This window comes from Panthera leo, chromosome B3 (genome assembly GCF_018350215.1).
Source record: "Panthera leo isolate Ple1 chromosome B3, P.leo_Ple1_pat1.1, whole genome shotgun sequence".
NCBI classification, from domain to species: Eukaryota; Metazoa; Chordata; class Mammalia; order Carnivora; family Felidae; genus Panthera; species Panthera leo.
Genome location: NC_056684.1, coordinates 48,047,058 through 48,062,251, shown reverse-complemented (window position 1 = coordinate 48,062,251; position 15,194 = coordinate 48,047,058). Strand labels below are relative to the sequence as shown.

The 15,194-nt window shown below is 36.9% G+C and overlaps 1 protein-coding gene across 2 annotated transcripts in view; it reads left to right on the top strand.

Moving 5' to 3' along the window:
• TEX9 (testis expressed 9) overlaps positions 1-15,194 on the top strand; it is a 64,170-nt gene that overhangs the window by 21,539 nt on the left and 27,437 nt on the right. For both annotated transcript variants that reach the window (XM_042941938.1, XM_042941939.1), the window contains 2 exons: positions 1,206-1,288; positions 1,702-1,875. In XM_042941938.1, the coding sequence (XP_042797872.1) occupies positions 1,206-1,288; positions 1,702-1,875 (257 nt within the window). The remainder of the gene's footprint in view (positions 1-1,205; positions 1,289-1,701; positions 1,876-15,194) is intronic.

The window sequence follows — 15,194 nt, the reverse complement described above, 5'->3', positions numbered from 1 at the left end:
GAGGCTTGAAGGAGAGTTGAGGCTGGAGAGATCTAGGTGGGTTAGAGCCAGTCATCATTAATCATCTCCATGATAACACTGGAAGCATTTAATAGAGCTTTGGGGGCACCTGGGTGGCTCAGTCAAACGTCAGACTCTTCATCTTGGCTCAGGTCATGATCTCATGGTTCGGGAGATCTAGCCTTGCGTCAGGCTCTGTGCTGACAGCACGGAGCCTGCTTGGGATTCTCTCTTTCTCTCTTCCTGTCTCCCTGTACCTCCCCAGCCCACATGTGCACTCTCTCTCTCTCTCTCAAATAAACTTAAAAAAAAAATAAAAAGAGCTTTGGAAGGAGTATGGATGAAGAGATTTTGTGCATTCTCTGGGGTATATTCTAATGACTTCTCAGAGACCACTCAGGGTGTTTACTCAACATAAGATCCATGAAGGCAAAGCTTGTTTTATCCCCATTAGGTCTGGAACATTGTAGAGACTTAATGTATATTTTTTCAATGAATGATTGAATGAATTATGGAGTGAGTGCTAATTTCAGTTTTCACTTTATTTACTTGTATACACCTAGAAACATCAAAGATTTACTGCTGATATCATTGAATAAAGAACTTTAGGTAGCAATGAAATACTTTGCAAAGGCAGATCTTAGAGTTTGTGCGAGAAAGCTTCAGCAGTAAGGTATTAGTGTATTTCTTTGCTTCTAAGGCACATAGACTACATTATAACTTCCGTGAAATTGGCATGTGTGTTACAGTCAATGGTATTTTATAATTACAATGGCTGAGACTGAAGTTGAGTTTTGTTCGAGTGGTTTTGTGTTTGTTTCTGCCAAACACCTGGGGATGTTACCAACCTGAAACCACTTTAAATTTTGACTGAGGTATTTTGTACCACCTTGGTAAAGACAAATTCAGTTTGCAAGAGTGAATACTGGCTTGTGGTTCAGATTCTAAGGAGAGGTTTTTGGGTTTTTTTCCCCTCTTTACTCAGTTCCACTGTTGAAATGTGAACAGTTCCTTTCTGTTGGGTGGATTTGTTTTTCCTTTACCTTGATAGTATGAGTATTCAGTGTCTTTAGTGTTCTCAAACAGGGGTCTCCTGATAAACTTGCCATCTTGAGCATTCTTTTTCCTCATAAAATGGTCTGTCTGCAGTTAATGGCATCTTAGATTCAGTGAAGGACAATAAATATAATCATTTAAATCCACAGAAGCACAGAACAGATTTCTAAAGGCCAAACTCCGTGTTATGCAGGAGGAATTGGATAATGTTGTATATGAATGCAATAAGAAGGTATGTTTTTTAAACTAAATGCTCTATATTTAAAGATATGTTAGGAGCAGTTTCATTATTTTTACAATAAATGTTTATTGACATGTAATTTACAGTTAACTTTTGAATTAAAAATTGTATGTAAATACTGACTTATATTCTAATCTGAGATGTTGAATTTTCACTAAGTGAAAAAATTTTAAATACTTGTTAGCAGTTAGAATTTTTTGTATAAGATTTACAAATGGAAGCTATTAAACACAAATGAAACTTCTATTTTTGAAGATGAGAATGGAACACAATTTGTTATTCTCCTTGAAATGGATATAAGTATCTCATTAAAAATCATCGGAAACTCCTTTTTGTTTTCTGCTTTATGTTTTGATACCAAATCTTGTGTATTTTTCACATAATCTGTAATTTTATAACTATAGGAAAATGAAATTCAGGATTTAAAGTCTCAAATAAAAAACTTGGAAGAAGATTGTATGAGACAGCAGCGAACAATTAATTTGCAACAGTCTCAAACAGAAAAATATAAAACTCTTTTTGAGGAGCTAAATAAAAAATGTGATGGATTACAGCAACAGCTGTCTTCAGTAGAAAAGGTAATAATTTTGTGATTTTTCCTGCCCTAATGTTAAAAACACTATAAAACATTAAAGTTGCATGTTTGTGTAGACATCACTTTTGTTCACTTATTTTGTTAGTGTTTACTAAAAAGTCTTCCACCATATATAGGAGAATATTAATAGATTTATTGAGATAAAATTCACATATACTACACACCACACTCTAAAATTTTTTTTAATTTTTTTAATGTTTATTTATTTTTGAGAGAGAGACAGAGCACAAGCAGGAGAAGGGGAGAAAGAGAGAGGGAGACACAGATTCCAAAGCAGGCTCCAGGCTCTGAGCTGTCAGCAAGAGTCAATGCGGGGCTTGAACTCATGAGCTGTGAGATCACGGCTTGAGGCAAAGTTGGATGCTTAACAGACTGAGCCACCCAGGCACCCTGAAATCACCCTTTTAAAGTATACAATTTGGTGACTTTTTCTTAAAGTTTACTTATTTTGAGAGAGAAAGAGAGGCATCCAGCATGAGTGGGAGAGGGACAGAGAGAAAGGGGGAGAGAGAGATTCCCAAGCAGGCTCTGCACTGTCAGTGCAGATCCCAATGCAGGGCTCAAACTCATGAACCATGTGATCATGAACCAAGCTGAAATCAAGAGTGAGATGCTTAACTGACTAAGCCACTGGGTGTCCCCCAATTTAGTGGCTTTTAATATATTCACAGAATTGTGCAACTATCACCATGATCAATTTTAGAACATTTTAATTCAAATGAACATTTAAATTTAAATACAGGTTAACATATAGTATATAGTTTAATAATGATTTCAGGAGTAGAACTGAGTGATTCATCACTTAACCTATAACACCCAATTCTCATCCCAACAGGTGTCCTCCTTAATGCCCATCACTCATTTAACCCATCCCTCTCCTTCCTCCCCTCCAGTGACCCTCAGTTTGTTCCCTGTATTTCAGAGTCTCTTATGGTTTGTGTCCCTTCTCTGTTTTTATCTTATTTATCCTTCCCTTCCCCTATGTTTGTTTGGTTTTTTTTCTTAAATTACACATATGAGTGAAATCATGATATTTGTCTTTTTGTGACTTATTTTGCTTAGGATAATAAACTGTAGTTCCTTCCACATTGTTGCAAATAGCAAGATTTTATTCTTTTTGAGCACTGAGTAATATTCCATTGTGTATATATATGCCACATCTTCTTTATCCATTCATCAGTTGATGGACATTTGGGCTCTTTCCATTCTTTGGCTATTGTTGATAGTAGAGCTATAAACATTGGGATGCATGTGCCCCTTCGAAACAGCACACCTGTATCCCTTGGGTAAATACCTAGTAGTGCAGTTGCTGGGTCATAGAGTAGTTGTATTTTTAATTTTTTGAGGAACCTCCATACTGTTTTCCAGAGTGGCTGTACCAGTTTGTGTTCCCACCAGCAGTGCAAAAGAGATCCTCTTTCTCCACATCCTTGCCAACATCTGTTGGTGCCTGTGTTGATGTTAGCCATTCTGACTGGTGTGGGGTGGTGTCTCATTGTGTGTTTCCTGATGATGAGTGATGTTTGTATTTCCCTGATGATGAGTGATGTTGAGCATCTTTTCATGTGTCTGTTAGTCATCTGAATGTCTTCTTTGGAAAAGTGTCTATTTATGTCTTTTTCCCATTTCTTCACTGGATTATTTGTTTTTTGGGTGTTGAGCTTGGTAAGTTCTTTACAGATTTTGGATACTAACCCTTTATCCAATATGTCCTTTGCAAATACCTTCTCCCATTCTGTCGGTTGCCTTTTAGTTTTGCTGATTGTTTCCTTTGCTGGGCAGAAGCTTTTTATCTTCATGAGGTCCCAATAATTCATTTTTGCTTTTGTTTGCCTTGCCTCCAGAGACATGTCAAGTAAGAAGTTTCTGCAGCCAAGGTCAAAGAGATTGCTACCTGCTTTCTCTAGGATTTTGATGGCTTCCTGTCTTACATTTAGGTCTTTCATCCATTTTGAGTTTATTTTTGTTTATGGTGCAAGAAAGTAGTCCAGATGCATTTTTCTGCATGTTGCTGTCCATTTTTCCCAGCATCATTTGCTGAAGAGACTGTCTTTATTCCATTAGATATTCTTCTCTGCTTTGTCAAAGATTAGTTGGCCGTACGTTTGTGGGTCCATTTCTGGGTTGTCTATTCTGTTCCATTGATCTGAGTGTGTGTTTTTGTGCAAGTACAATACTCTCTTGATGATTCTGGCCTTTTAATACATGTTGAAGTGTGGGATTGTGATGCCTCCAGCTTTGGTTTTCTTTTTCAGGATTTCTTTGGCTAGTCAGGGTCTTATCTGGTTCCATACAAATTTTAGGATTGTTTGTTCTAGCTTTGTGAAGAATGCTGGTATTAATTTGATAGGGATTGCATTGAATATGTAGATTGCTTTGGGTAGTATCAACATTTTAACAATATTCTTCCAATCCATGAGCATGGAATATTTTTCCATTTTTTTAATGTCTTCTTCAATTTCTTTCATAAGCTTTCTATAGTTTTCAGTGTATAGATTTTTCACATCTTTGGTTAGGTTTGTTCCTAGGTATTTTATGGGTTTTGGTGCAATCGTAAATGGGGTCGATTCCTGGATTTCTCTTTCTGTGGCTTCATTATTGGTGTATAGGAATGCAACTGATTTCTGTGCATTGATCTTACATCCTGCGACTTTGCTGAATTCATGGATCAATTCTAGCAGTTTTTTGGTGAAATCTTTTGAGTTTCTGTATAGAATATCATGTCGTCTGCGAAGAGTGAAAGTTTGACTTCCTCCTTGCCGATTGGGATGCCTTTTATTCCTTTGTGTTTGCTGAGGCAAGGACTTCCCATCCTGTGTTGAATAACAGTGGTGAGAGTGGACATTCCTGTTGTGTTCCGGACCTTAGGGGTAAAGCTCTCATTTTTCCCCCATTGGGGATGATATTACCAGTGGGTCTTTCATATATGGCTTTTATGATCTTGAGGTATGATCTTCTATCCCTATTTTATGATCTTGAAGTATGATCCTTTATCCCTACTTTCTTGAGGGTTTTTATCAAGAAAGGATACTGTATTTTGTGAGATGCTTTCTCTGCATCTATTAAGAGGAGCATGTGGTTCTTGTCCTTTCTTTTATTGGTGTGATATATCACATTGATTATTTAGCAGATGTTGAACCAGCCCTGCATCCCAGGTATAAATCCCACTTGGTCATGGTGAATAATTCTTTTAATGTATTGTTGAATCTGGTTGGCTAGATCTTGTTGAGGATTTTGCATCCATGTTCATCAGGGAAATTGGTCTGTAGTTCTCCTTTTTAGTGGGATCTTTGTCTAGTTTTGGAATCAAGGTAATGCTGGCTTCATAGAATGAGTTTCGAAGTTTTCCTTCCATTTCTGTTTTTTCAAACAGCTTCAAAAGAATAGGTGCTAACTTTTCTTTAAATGTTTGGTAGAATTCCCCTGGAAAGCCATCCGGCCCTGGACTCATGTTTTTTTGTTTTGTTTTGTTTTGTTTTTTTGAGAGAGATTTTTGATTACTAATTTGATTTCTTTACCGGTTATGGGTCTGTTAAATTTTCTGTTTCTTCCTGTTTCAGTTTTGGTAGTTTATATGTTTCTAGGAGTTTGTCCATTTCTTCCAGATTGCTTAATTTATTGGTGTATAATTACTCATAATACTCTCCTATTGTTTTTATTTCTGCTGTGTTAGTTGTGATTTCTCCTGTTTCATCTTGATTTTGTTTAGTTGGATCCTTTCCTTTTTCTTTTTGATCAATTTGGCTAGGGGTTTATCAACTTTGTTACTTCTTTCAAAGAACCAGCTCCTGGTTTCATTAATCTGTTCTACTACTTTTGTTGGTTTCAGTAGTATTCATCTCTGCTCTAATCTTTATTATTTCCTGTTTTCTGCTGTTTTGGGGTTTTATTTGCTGTTCTTTTTCCAGCTCTTTAAGGTATAAGGTTAGATTGTGTTTCTGAGACCTTTTTTCCTTCTTAAGAAAGGCCTGGATTGCTATGTACTTCCCTCTTATGACCACTTTTACTGCGTCCCAGAGGTTTTGAGCTGTGGTGTTATCATTTTCATTGGCTTCCATGTACTTGTTAATTTTCTCTTTCACTTCTTGGTTAGCCTATTCATTCTTTAGTAGGATGTTCTTTAGTCTCCAAGTATTTGTTATCTTTCCAAGTTTTTTCTTGTGATTGATTTCAAGTTTCATAGCACTGTGGTCTGAAAATATGCATGGTATGATCTCTATCTCTTTGTACATGTGGAGGGCTGATTTGTGTCCCAGTATGTGATCTCTTCTGGCGAATGTTCCATGTGCACTCAAGAAGAATGTGTATTTGCTGCTTTAGGGTGAAATGTTCTGAATATATCTGTTAAGTCCATCCGGTTCAGTGTGTCATTCAAAGCCATTGTTTCCTTGTTGATTTTCTGTTTAGATGATCTGTCCATTGTTGTAAGTGGGGTGTTGAAGTCCCCTGCTAGTATGATATTATTATCGATGAGTTTATGTTTGTGATTAATTGATTTATATATTTGGGTATTTCCACACTTGGAGCATAAATCTTTACTCTGTTAGATCTTCTTGGTGGATAGACCCCTTAATTATGATATAATGCCCTTCTTAATTTCTTGTTACAGTCTTTATTTTAAAATCTAGATTGTCTGATATAAGTATGGCTACTAGGGCTTTCTTTTGGTGACCATTAGCATGATAGATGGCTCTCCATCTCCTTACTTTCAATCTGAAGGTGGCTTTAGGTCTAAAATGGGTCTCTTGCCAAAGAGACTTTTAAAAACTGAGAATAAACTGAGGGTTGATGGGGGGTGGGAGGGAAGGGAGGATGGGTGATGGGTTTTGAGGAGGGCACCTTTTGGGATGAGCACTGGGTGTTGTATGGAAACCAATTTGACAATAAATTTCGTATTAAAAAAATAAATAAAAATAAAAATAAAATGGGTCTCTTGTAAAAAGCATATAGATGGATCTTGTTTCCTTATCCATTCTGTTACCCTATGTCTTTTGATTGGAGCGTTTAGTCCATTTATATTTAGAGTGAGTACTGAAAGATAGTAATTTATTGTCATTATGTTGCCTGTAGAGTTGGTGTTCCTGGTGGTGTTCTCTGGTCCTTTCTAGTCTTTGTTGCTTTGGGTCTTTTTTTTCCCCATCTTTTCTCCCCTCAGAGAGTCCCTCTTAAATTTTCTTTCAGGGCTGGTTTAATGGTCATGAATTGCTTTAGTGTTTGTTTGGGTAACTTTTTTTCTCTCCTATTTTGAATGACAGACTTGCTGGATAAAGAATTCTTGGCTGCATATTTTTCTGATTCAGCACATTGAATATATCCTGCCACTCCTTTCTGGCCTGCCAAGTTTCTGTGAATTGGTCTGCTGTGAACCTGATCTGTCTTCCCTTGTAGGTTAAGGACTTTTTTCCCTTGCTGCTTTCATGATTCTTTCCTTGTCTGAGTATTTTGTGAATTTGACTATGATATGTCTTGTCAATGGTTGGTTTTTGTTGAATCTAATGAGAGTTCTCTGTGTCCTGGATTTTAATGTCTGTGTCTTTCCCCAGGTTAGGAAAGTTTCCTCTATGATTTGCTCACATAAAACTTCTACCCCTTTTTCTCTCTCTTCATCTTCTGGAGTTCCTATGATTCAAATGTTATTCCTTTTTAATGAGTCCCTGAGTTCTCTAATTCTTATATTGTGCTCTTTTGCCTTAGTTTCCCTCTTTTTTCCTGCTTCATTATTCTCCATAAGTGTGTCCTCTGTATCGTTGATTCACTGCTCTGCTTCATCCATCCTTGCCACTGGGGCATCCATGTGAGAGTGCATCTAAGTTACAACACTTTTAATGTCATCTTGACTAGATTTTACTTTTTTTTATCTCTGCAGAAAGGGATTCTATGCTTTTTTAAACCCCAGGTAGTATTCTTATTATTGTGATTCTGAATTCTAGTTCATACATCTTACTTTTATTAAGTCCCTGGCTGTCATTTCGTCCTGTTTTCTTTTGGGGTGAATCCTTCGTTTTGTCATTTTGCAGGAAGAAAATTAATACAATAAAATAAATAAATAATTAATTAAAAGCAACACAGAAAAAAACAAAAGATGCTAGATTCTAAATGTGTTTTGGTCTTGTTGTTGAAAGAGGCTTGATAGAGTAGAGAAAAAAGGGAAAGAAAAGAAAAAAAAAGTTTGAAAATTTTAAAAGATGAATACACTAAAATAGAATAAATTGAAATGGTGAGAGTAAAATAGAACTAAAAAATTTACCAAAAAGTAAAAAATATAGTAGAAAAAATTAAAAATCTTCTTTATAAAAATAATTGTTTTCTCTTCCTATATTCAAGAATAAAAGGAAAAAAATTGATAGATGGACCAGTGAACAGAATGAAATATGATTAAAGTTATGTCCAGTTTACCCTAGAAGTCCAACTATGAAGCACTTTATAGTCCGTGAACTATGCAGGCAGAGAGACTTGAGGTCCTCTAGGGAACGGTTGGCCCAGTTGGACAGGGCTTGGAGTAAGGACACTATTCTCCACTAGATGGCACTGCCTAATTTACTGGTAGATGGCACTGCTTAATTTACTGGTGTGGATTATTGTGGCACATGTGGCAACAGAGGGGTGAAAATGGTATCACCCAGCTACCCTGTCTCTAGTATCAGAACTCTGTGCTCTTGAGCATTAGCAATCAAGCACCCCTCCTTTGTCTCCAGCTTCTGTTAACTCACCACTTCTATACTGTGACCAAGCCATCAGCCTGCCAGGCAGCACCTGTCCTAAGTTTTATCTCAGATGGGGCTGTGTTTCTAGACCCCTCACTTCTGAGGGCCCTGCAGCTTTGACCCACTCAGACCCTCTGGGGAATGGCTAGGTGCTGGCCTGCCCTCAGGAACTTTCACATGACTGCTTTGCTGCAGATTCCCAGAGACTACAGCCAGGTGCCTACCTGCCCCAGAAAAAGTTTGCACAATCATGTAGCAGCAGTGTTTCAAGGATTATGGGAAGTTACAACACACATCTGGCACCAGGTTTCACCCTCAACGTCCTTGTTCCAACACCAGCAAACATGGCTGTTCTCCAGAAACCCCTGGGACCTTTGCCTTTGGGGAGGCTGCACAGCCTCTATCAAATGTCCTCCCAGCAGGGGAACCGCCACTCTCCATGTGGCCTGAGGACCCCTTGGTCCTCACTGTCTTCTCCTGGGGATTCGCTCTTCCTACTAGAGCTCCACCAGGTATCAAGCTGCAGAGTTTCAGACTCTGTACTCCCCTGTTCATACAGTCTGAAAGGTATCCAAACCCTCTCCTTTCTCCCTTTCTTGTTCAGTCCCTTGCAGGTTTTCTACTCTTTCTCTTTCCCTCCAGCTGCTTTAGGGGGGAGTGCTTTTTCTGTACTCTCCATCCTCTCTCTGCAAGCAAAACCAGCTCCCTACCCTCTCTGGCTTCTCTCTCCCCATTTCATGTCTCTGTGCCACGTACCTGCTGAATTCTGTGGTTCAGGTTGTATTGTTATGTTAATCCTCAAATCAGTTTTCTAGGTGTGCAAGATGGTTTGGTGTTGATCTGGCTGCATTTCAGGGACAAGAGAGGCAAAAAAAACTTCCTTGCTGCTCCTCCATGTTAGCTGGCAACTCTCAAATTTCTATCTGTCTCTTCTTTGCTTACATAAGCACTTAAAGCTATAAATTTTCCTCTAAGTGCTGCCTTATCTGCATTCCACAAATTTTGATGTTGTCTTTTTATTTTCATTAAGTTCAATGTATATTCCCATTTCCTTTATAATTTTTCTTGATCATTGGATTATATAGAAGTATATTGTTTAATTTCTAAATAATTGGGCATTTTTCATGTCTTTCTGTTGATTTCTAATTTAATTCTGTGGTGTGAGAACCTACCCTGTATGATTTCATTCTTTTAAAATTTATCTCAACTAGTTTTATGGACCAGCATTTAGCATCTTTTGATGAATACTTCATGTAATTTGAAAAAAATATATAGTATGCTGTGTTGAGTGGAGTGTTCTGCAAGTATTAGGGTGAGTTTGTTGATGGTGTTGTTAAAGTGCTTAATCATTTATTAGGTGCCGATGCTGAAATCTCTGACTAGAGTTGTGGATTTGTCTTTTTCTCCTTTCAGTTATATCAGTTTTGGATTCATGTATTTTCAGTCTCTATTTTGGATGCCTGCAGAATTAGGATTGTAGTGGTTTTGATTAATGCTTCTTTGTAAATACTTTTTTAAAATCTCTGATGATATTTCTTGTTCCAAAGTCGACTTACTTTTTCTGATATTAGTGTAGTAGTTCCAGCTTCATGATGCATAGTGTTTGTGTGATACATCTTTTTACTTGTCATCTGCCTTTTATACTGAGAATGAGTTTGTTATAGCCAGTACAAAATTGGGTTTTGCTTTTTTATCTACTTCGATGGTCTCGTCTCTCATTGGCATGTTCATACCAATTACATTAATTCAGGTTTTGATATTTGGATTTAAATCTATCATCTTGCTTTTCTAACTGTTCTGTTACTTCCTTTCTCTTGTGAATTAAATATTTTTTAGTATTTTGTGGTTTTTCCCCTATTGGCTATATCTTTGTTTTATATTTTTATGTTAGACTCAACACAAAAAACATCAAAAATGTTTGCATGCATAAATTACATCAAACACAAAAAACATATTTACCATATCACAATCTACCTTCAAATCATGTTATACTATTTCAAATATAAGACGCTCACAACCATATACTCCATTTCTACCTCCTTTCCTTTATGCTTGTGTTGTTATACATTTACTTTTAAATGTCATAAATCTCACAATATTTCTTTAAATAGTTATAGTTTAAAAAGATTAACGGGGGCGCCTGGGTGGCTCAGTCGGTTAAGCGGCCGGCTTCAGCTCAGGTCACGATCTCGCGGTCCGCGAGTTCGAGCCCCGCGTCGGGCTCTGGGCTGATGGCTCAGAGCCTGGAGCCTGCTTCCGATTCTGTGTCTCCCTCTCTCTCTGCCCCTCCCCCGTTCATGCTGTGTCTCTCTCTGTCTCAAAAATAAATAAACGTTAAAAAAAAAATAAATAAAAAAAATAAAAAAATAAAAAGATTAACGTATGAAAATGCCTTTTATACTTGCCATTTCTGGTATTCTTCATTCTTTAGATCTGTTTTTGTATATGTCTGCTTGAAATAACTGCTCTTTCCATTTTTGTGGTATCAGTTTGCTAATTACTGATTCTTTGTTTTTGTTTCTTTGAAAAAAGACTGTTTTCTTTAAATTTTTTTTATTTTGAAAATTATAGATTCACAGAAAGCTGGAAAAATAATAAGTCCTGTGTACCCTTCACTCAGTTCCCTCATTGATAACATTGAACATAATTACAGTACAATATCAAAACCAGGAAACCAACATTGGTACACGCCACAGGTATTATTCATATTTCATCAATTTTGTATGCACTTGTGTTTGGACCCTTACGTTTTTGAAGGGTATTTTCCTCTAGAGATAGAATTATCAGTTGAAAATTTTTGTCTTCTTTTAGTACTTTAAAGATACCATCCCACTGTCTCCTAGGTTATGTCATTTCTGACAAAAATTTCACAGTAATTCTTTGCTCTGTCTGCCTTTTTATTTTTACATCTTTTATCTCTGCTTTTAAGACATTCCCTGGTACTGGTTTTCAGCAATTTGATAATGATGTGTTTTCTTAGTTTTGTGTGGAGAATGTGTTTATTCTGCTTGAAGTTTGTCGAACTTTTTGGATCTGTGGGTTTATAATGTTCCTGAAATTTGGAAAATGTTGGCAATTATTTCTTTCAGTATTTTTTCTTTATCCTCTCTTTCTCTCCCCTGAGACTTCAGTTATACTTTTGTTACACCACTTGATATTATCACACTGATAATATATCAATGATATTAGGTCACTGATGTTTTTAAGCCTTTTTCCTTTATATTTTTTGTTTGGATAGATTCTGTTGCTATGTCTTCAGTAGTTCACTCATCTTTTCTTTTCAATGTCTGATGTGTTCTTATTCTTAACCCAGTGAAAAGTTCATTCGGATATATTATTTATCTGTAGAAGTTCCATTTGATTCTGTTTTATATTTTCACTTTATGTTCTCATTATAATAATGTATATAATTAACACATTTTCCTGCTTCTAGAATTGGTTAGTGATTTTATATTGGATGATAGACATTGTGAATGTTATATTATTGAGTGTCTGTGTTTAGTGTGCTCTTTGAAGCTAGTATTGGGTTTTAACAGATATTTTTCAATATAGTCCCTTTGAGGCCTGTTTTTAAGTTTGGCTGGGTGTGTCTAGAGTAGCCTCCAAGAATAATTCAACTCTACTACCAAGGCTTCCCTTAAAGATATCTTCCAAAATCTCCACTGAATGCCTTAGATTATCACTATGGACTCTCACTTCTGTCTGTATAGAGCTCAAATGTCTTCGTTCCTTGTCTGAATGACGTGAATTGTTCTATATACACTTCCTGCTTGTTCTTTGCTGGCCTTGTTGAGTTTCTCTGTATGCAGGTGTGGCCTAATCCTCAGTATGTGGATTCCTGAAGTTCCTTCCTAATGGAGTTCCTCCTTACTTGAACCCTTCTTAGAAATTCTAGCTGCTTCAGTCTCCTCCAACTCCCATCTCTGTCTCCTTACTCAGCTCAACAGACCTTGAGCTCTATTTGTGTTTTCTCCTTGTACCCAAAGTGTGGGTGTTGCCTTGACGCAGAATGCTGGGGTGATTATAGGACTACTTCATTTATTTCCCTTCTGTCAGGAATCACCATCCTACTCTTTTCCATGATCTCTAAATAGTCATTTAACAAGTTTTGATTATTTGTTTTAGTTGCTTATGATGTGTTTTTATGTTAGATCCTTATTGTTTATCATGTGTGGAAGACTTAATCTCTGTTTTATGTTGGTTTTGGTCAAATTAAAGTCAGCAGGTACATCCACAAGTTTCTCTGACCATGGATTGTGTCACACAAACATGCTTATCATTAGTAACTCACTTTTTAAAAAGTCTGCTCTCTTTTTATCTTTTTCCCCAGCTAAAATTGATGTTTGTATCATTTCTTGAAGATACTTTATTCTTTTTTGCTTTTATAGCAAAACTACTCAAAATCATTTTCTTAATTTCTTCAAGTTCTTATTTTGCAAAGAAAGTTTTTTAAATTTTTGCCTAGATGTGTCCTGTAGAGCTGTTATATTAATGGTCCTTTTGTTTAATATTGTGTAGTTTACAAATTGCTATCACGTACATAAGATAGTTGTGTATAGTCAAATACATTTTTATTATACAGATCTGTATCTCCCCCCAGTTCTTTATTCCCTTCCTCCCAGCTTAGTTTTCATGTTCACTACTTAATTATCCATTGTATATTCTTAATTTCCCTGCAAATCTAGTGTGTGGGCAAAACCCAAGCCTAGTTAAACCTAATGTCCTTGCTACTGCATGCTTCCTCAAGTGCAGTGAATTTGGGCTGTCAAAACAAAACAAAACAAAAAAACACCAGCCAAATGGATTGGTCCTATTTTAATTTATTTTACAAATCTCAGGTGTAATGCCATTTTCCTCTCCAACTTTCTGAGAAGTCATTTCCCTCTCCCAAGATGATTATTAAACAGGTGAACTTTTCTCCTCAACTTTTCAGTACTTCTAACTTTCCCATTTTAAGTTCATGACTTTGCCCCCTGTTTTACTAAGAAAATAAAATCAAAAGATAACCCTTTGTCATCCTGTCACTAAATCTGTGAATGTCTCTGCCTCTGTACCCATCTACTCTGCTTCCCCCTAATGTATGACAATAGATTCCTACCTCTTCTGTGTAAATGCCTCTCTTTACCGTGTACTGGATCACATACCCTCTCTCCTACTCAAGGACTTTGCTTTTACAATTATCCTGTCTTTCTCTCTCAAAAATCACATTCATCTATTGGATTACTCATATTATCATAGAAACATGTTATAGAATATGCAATATATTTTTTAAAACCTCCATAGATCTTATATGTACCTCCAGCTCTATAACATTGCTCCCCATTATAGTGAAGCTTGTTAAAATGGTTGTTTATACCCAATGTCTCTATTCCTCATTTGTCATTCTCTCCTGAAACTAGTCTAGTTAGGTTTCCATCTCTGCTCTGCCTCAGAACCATTCTTTACAACATCATCAATAATCCACACTGCCAGTTGTAGTCAGTTATTATTCCTTTCAGTAATTTGTCTCTCAGTAACATTTGCCATGGTTGATTACTCACTCCTTGAAATACTTTTCATTTGACTTCTATAGCACACTTAATGATTTTCGTCCTTATTTTCTTGATCTTTACATGTGGAAGTGCCCAAGGCTGAGTCCTTGGCTCTCTTCACTATTCTGTCTACATCCAGTTGTTAGATACTCTCATTCACTTCCATGGCTTTATATACCATCCATATGTTGATCACCACCACATTTCTTTTTCTTGCTCTAACCTCTTCTTTGGTGCCCACTTGATACTTCTGCTTGATATGTTAAACTTCGTACATCTTAAAAGGAGCTCCTGCTTCCCTGCCCTCTGCAAACATGCTTTTCCTCTCCTTCTCAGTAAAAAACATCAAGTTGTTCAGGCCAAAATCCAAAAGTCCTGTTGCTCCTTCTCTCTTCCCATATTTACATCCAACCCATCAACAAGTTCTGTCAATTCTATCTTCAAAATACATAGAATTAACTACTTATCAAAAACTCACTACTTCTATCCAAGCCCCAGCTACTGTCGTTCACTTACTCTATTCCAGTAACCTCCTAGATTGATAGTCCTACCTCAATAACAATACCACCTTGGTGATCTTTGAATATGCTGAATGGATTCCTACCTCAGGATCTTTGTTTTCATTGTTCCTTCAGTCTATAATTCTTCCCTCCAGATCTTTACAAGAATCATCCCCAATTTGGAAGCCTTCCAAATGTAAATTTCGGGAGTAAATATGACTCTCTTAAGGTAGCCAAATGCCTCATCACCTAATTAGTGACATGCATGAATAGATGAACAAGATTCCCACTGTCCCTACCTACTATCCAGTGAAACCAAAGCCAGGGGAACAGGCTTGGCGGAATCAGGGGGGAAAGAAGACCCTGTTGACCTTGACTCTAGTCTGGCATGGTGAAGAGACATGAGAGGTGTAGAATAAGTGGGAGGCCCCCAGTGGTCCACCTCCCATCCCTGTGAGGGGTTAACCAGGGAATGGGTCAAGCAGGCAATTAGAGAAGAAATTTAAAAATAGATGGAAACAAATGAAAATGAAAATACAACAATCCAAATGCTTTGGGATGCAGCAA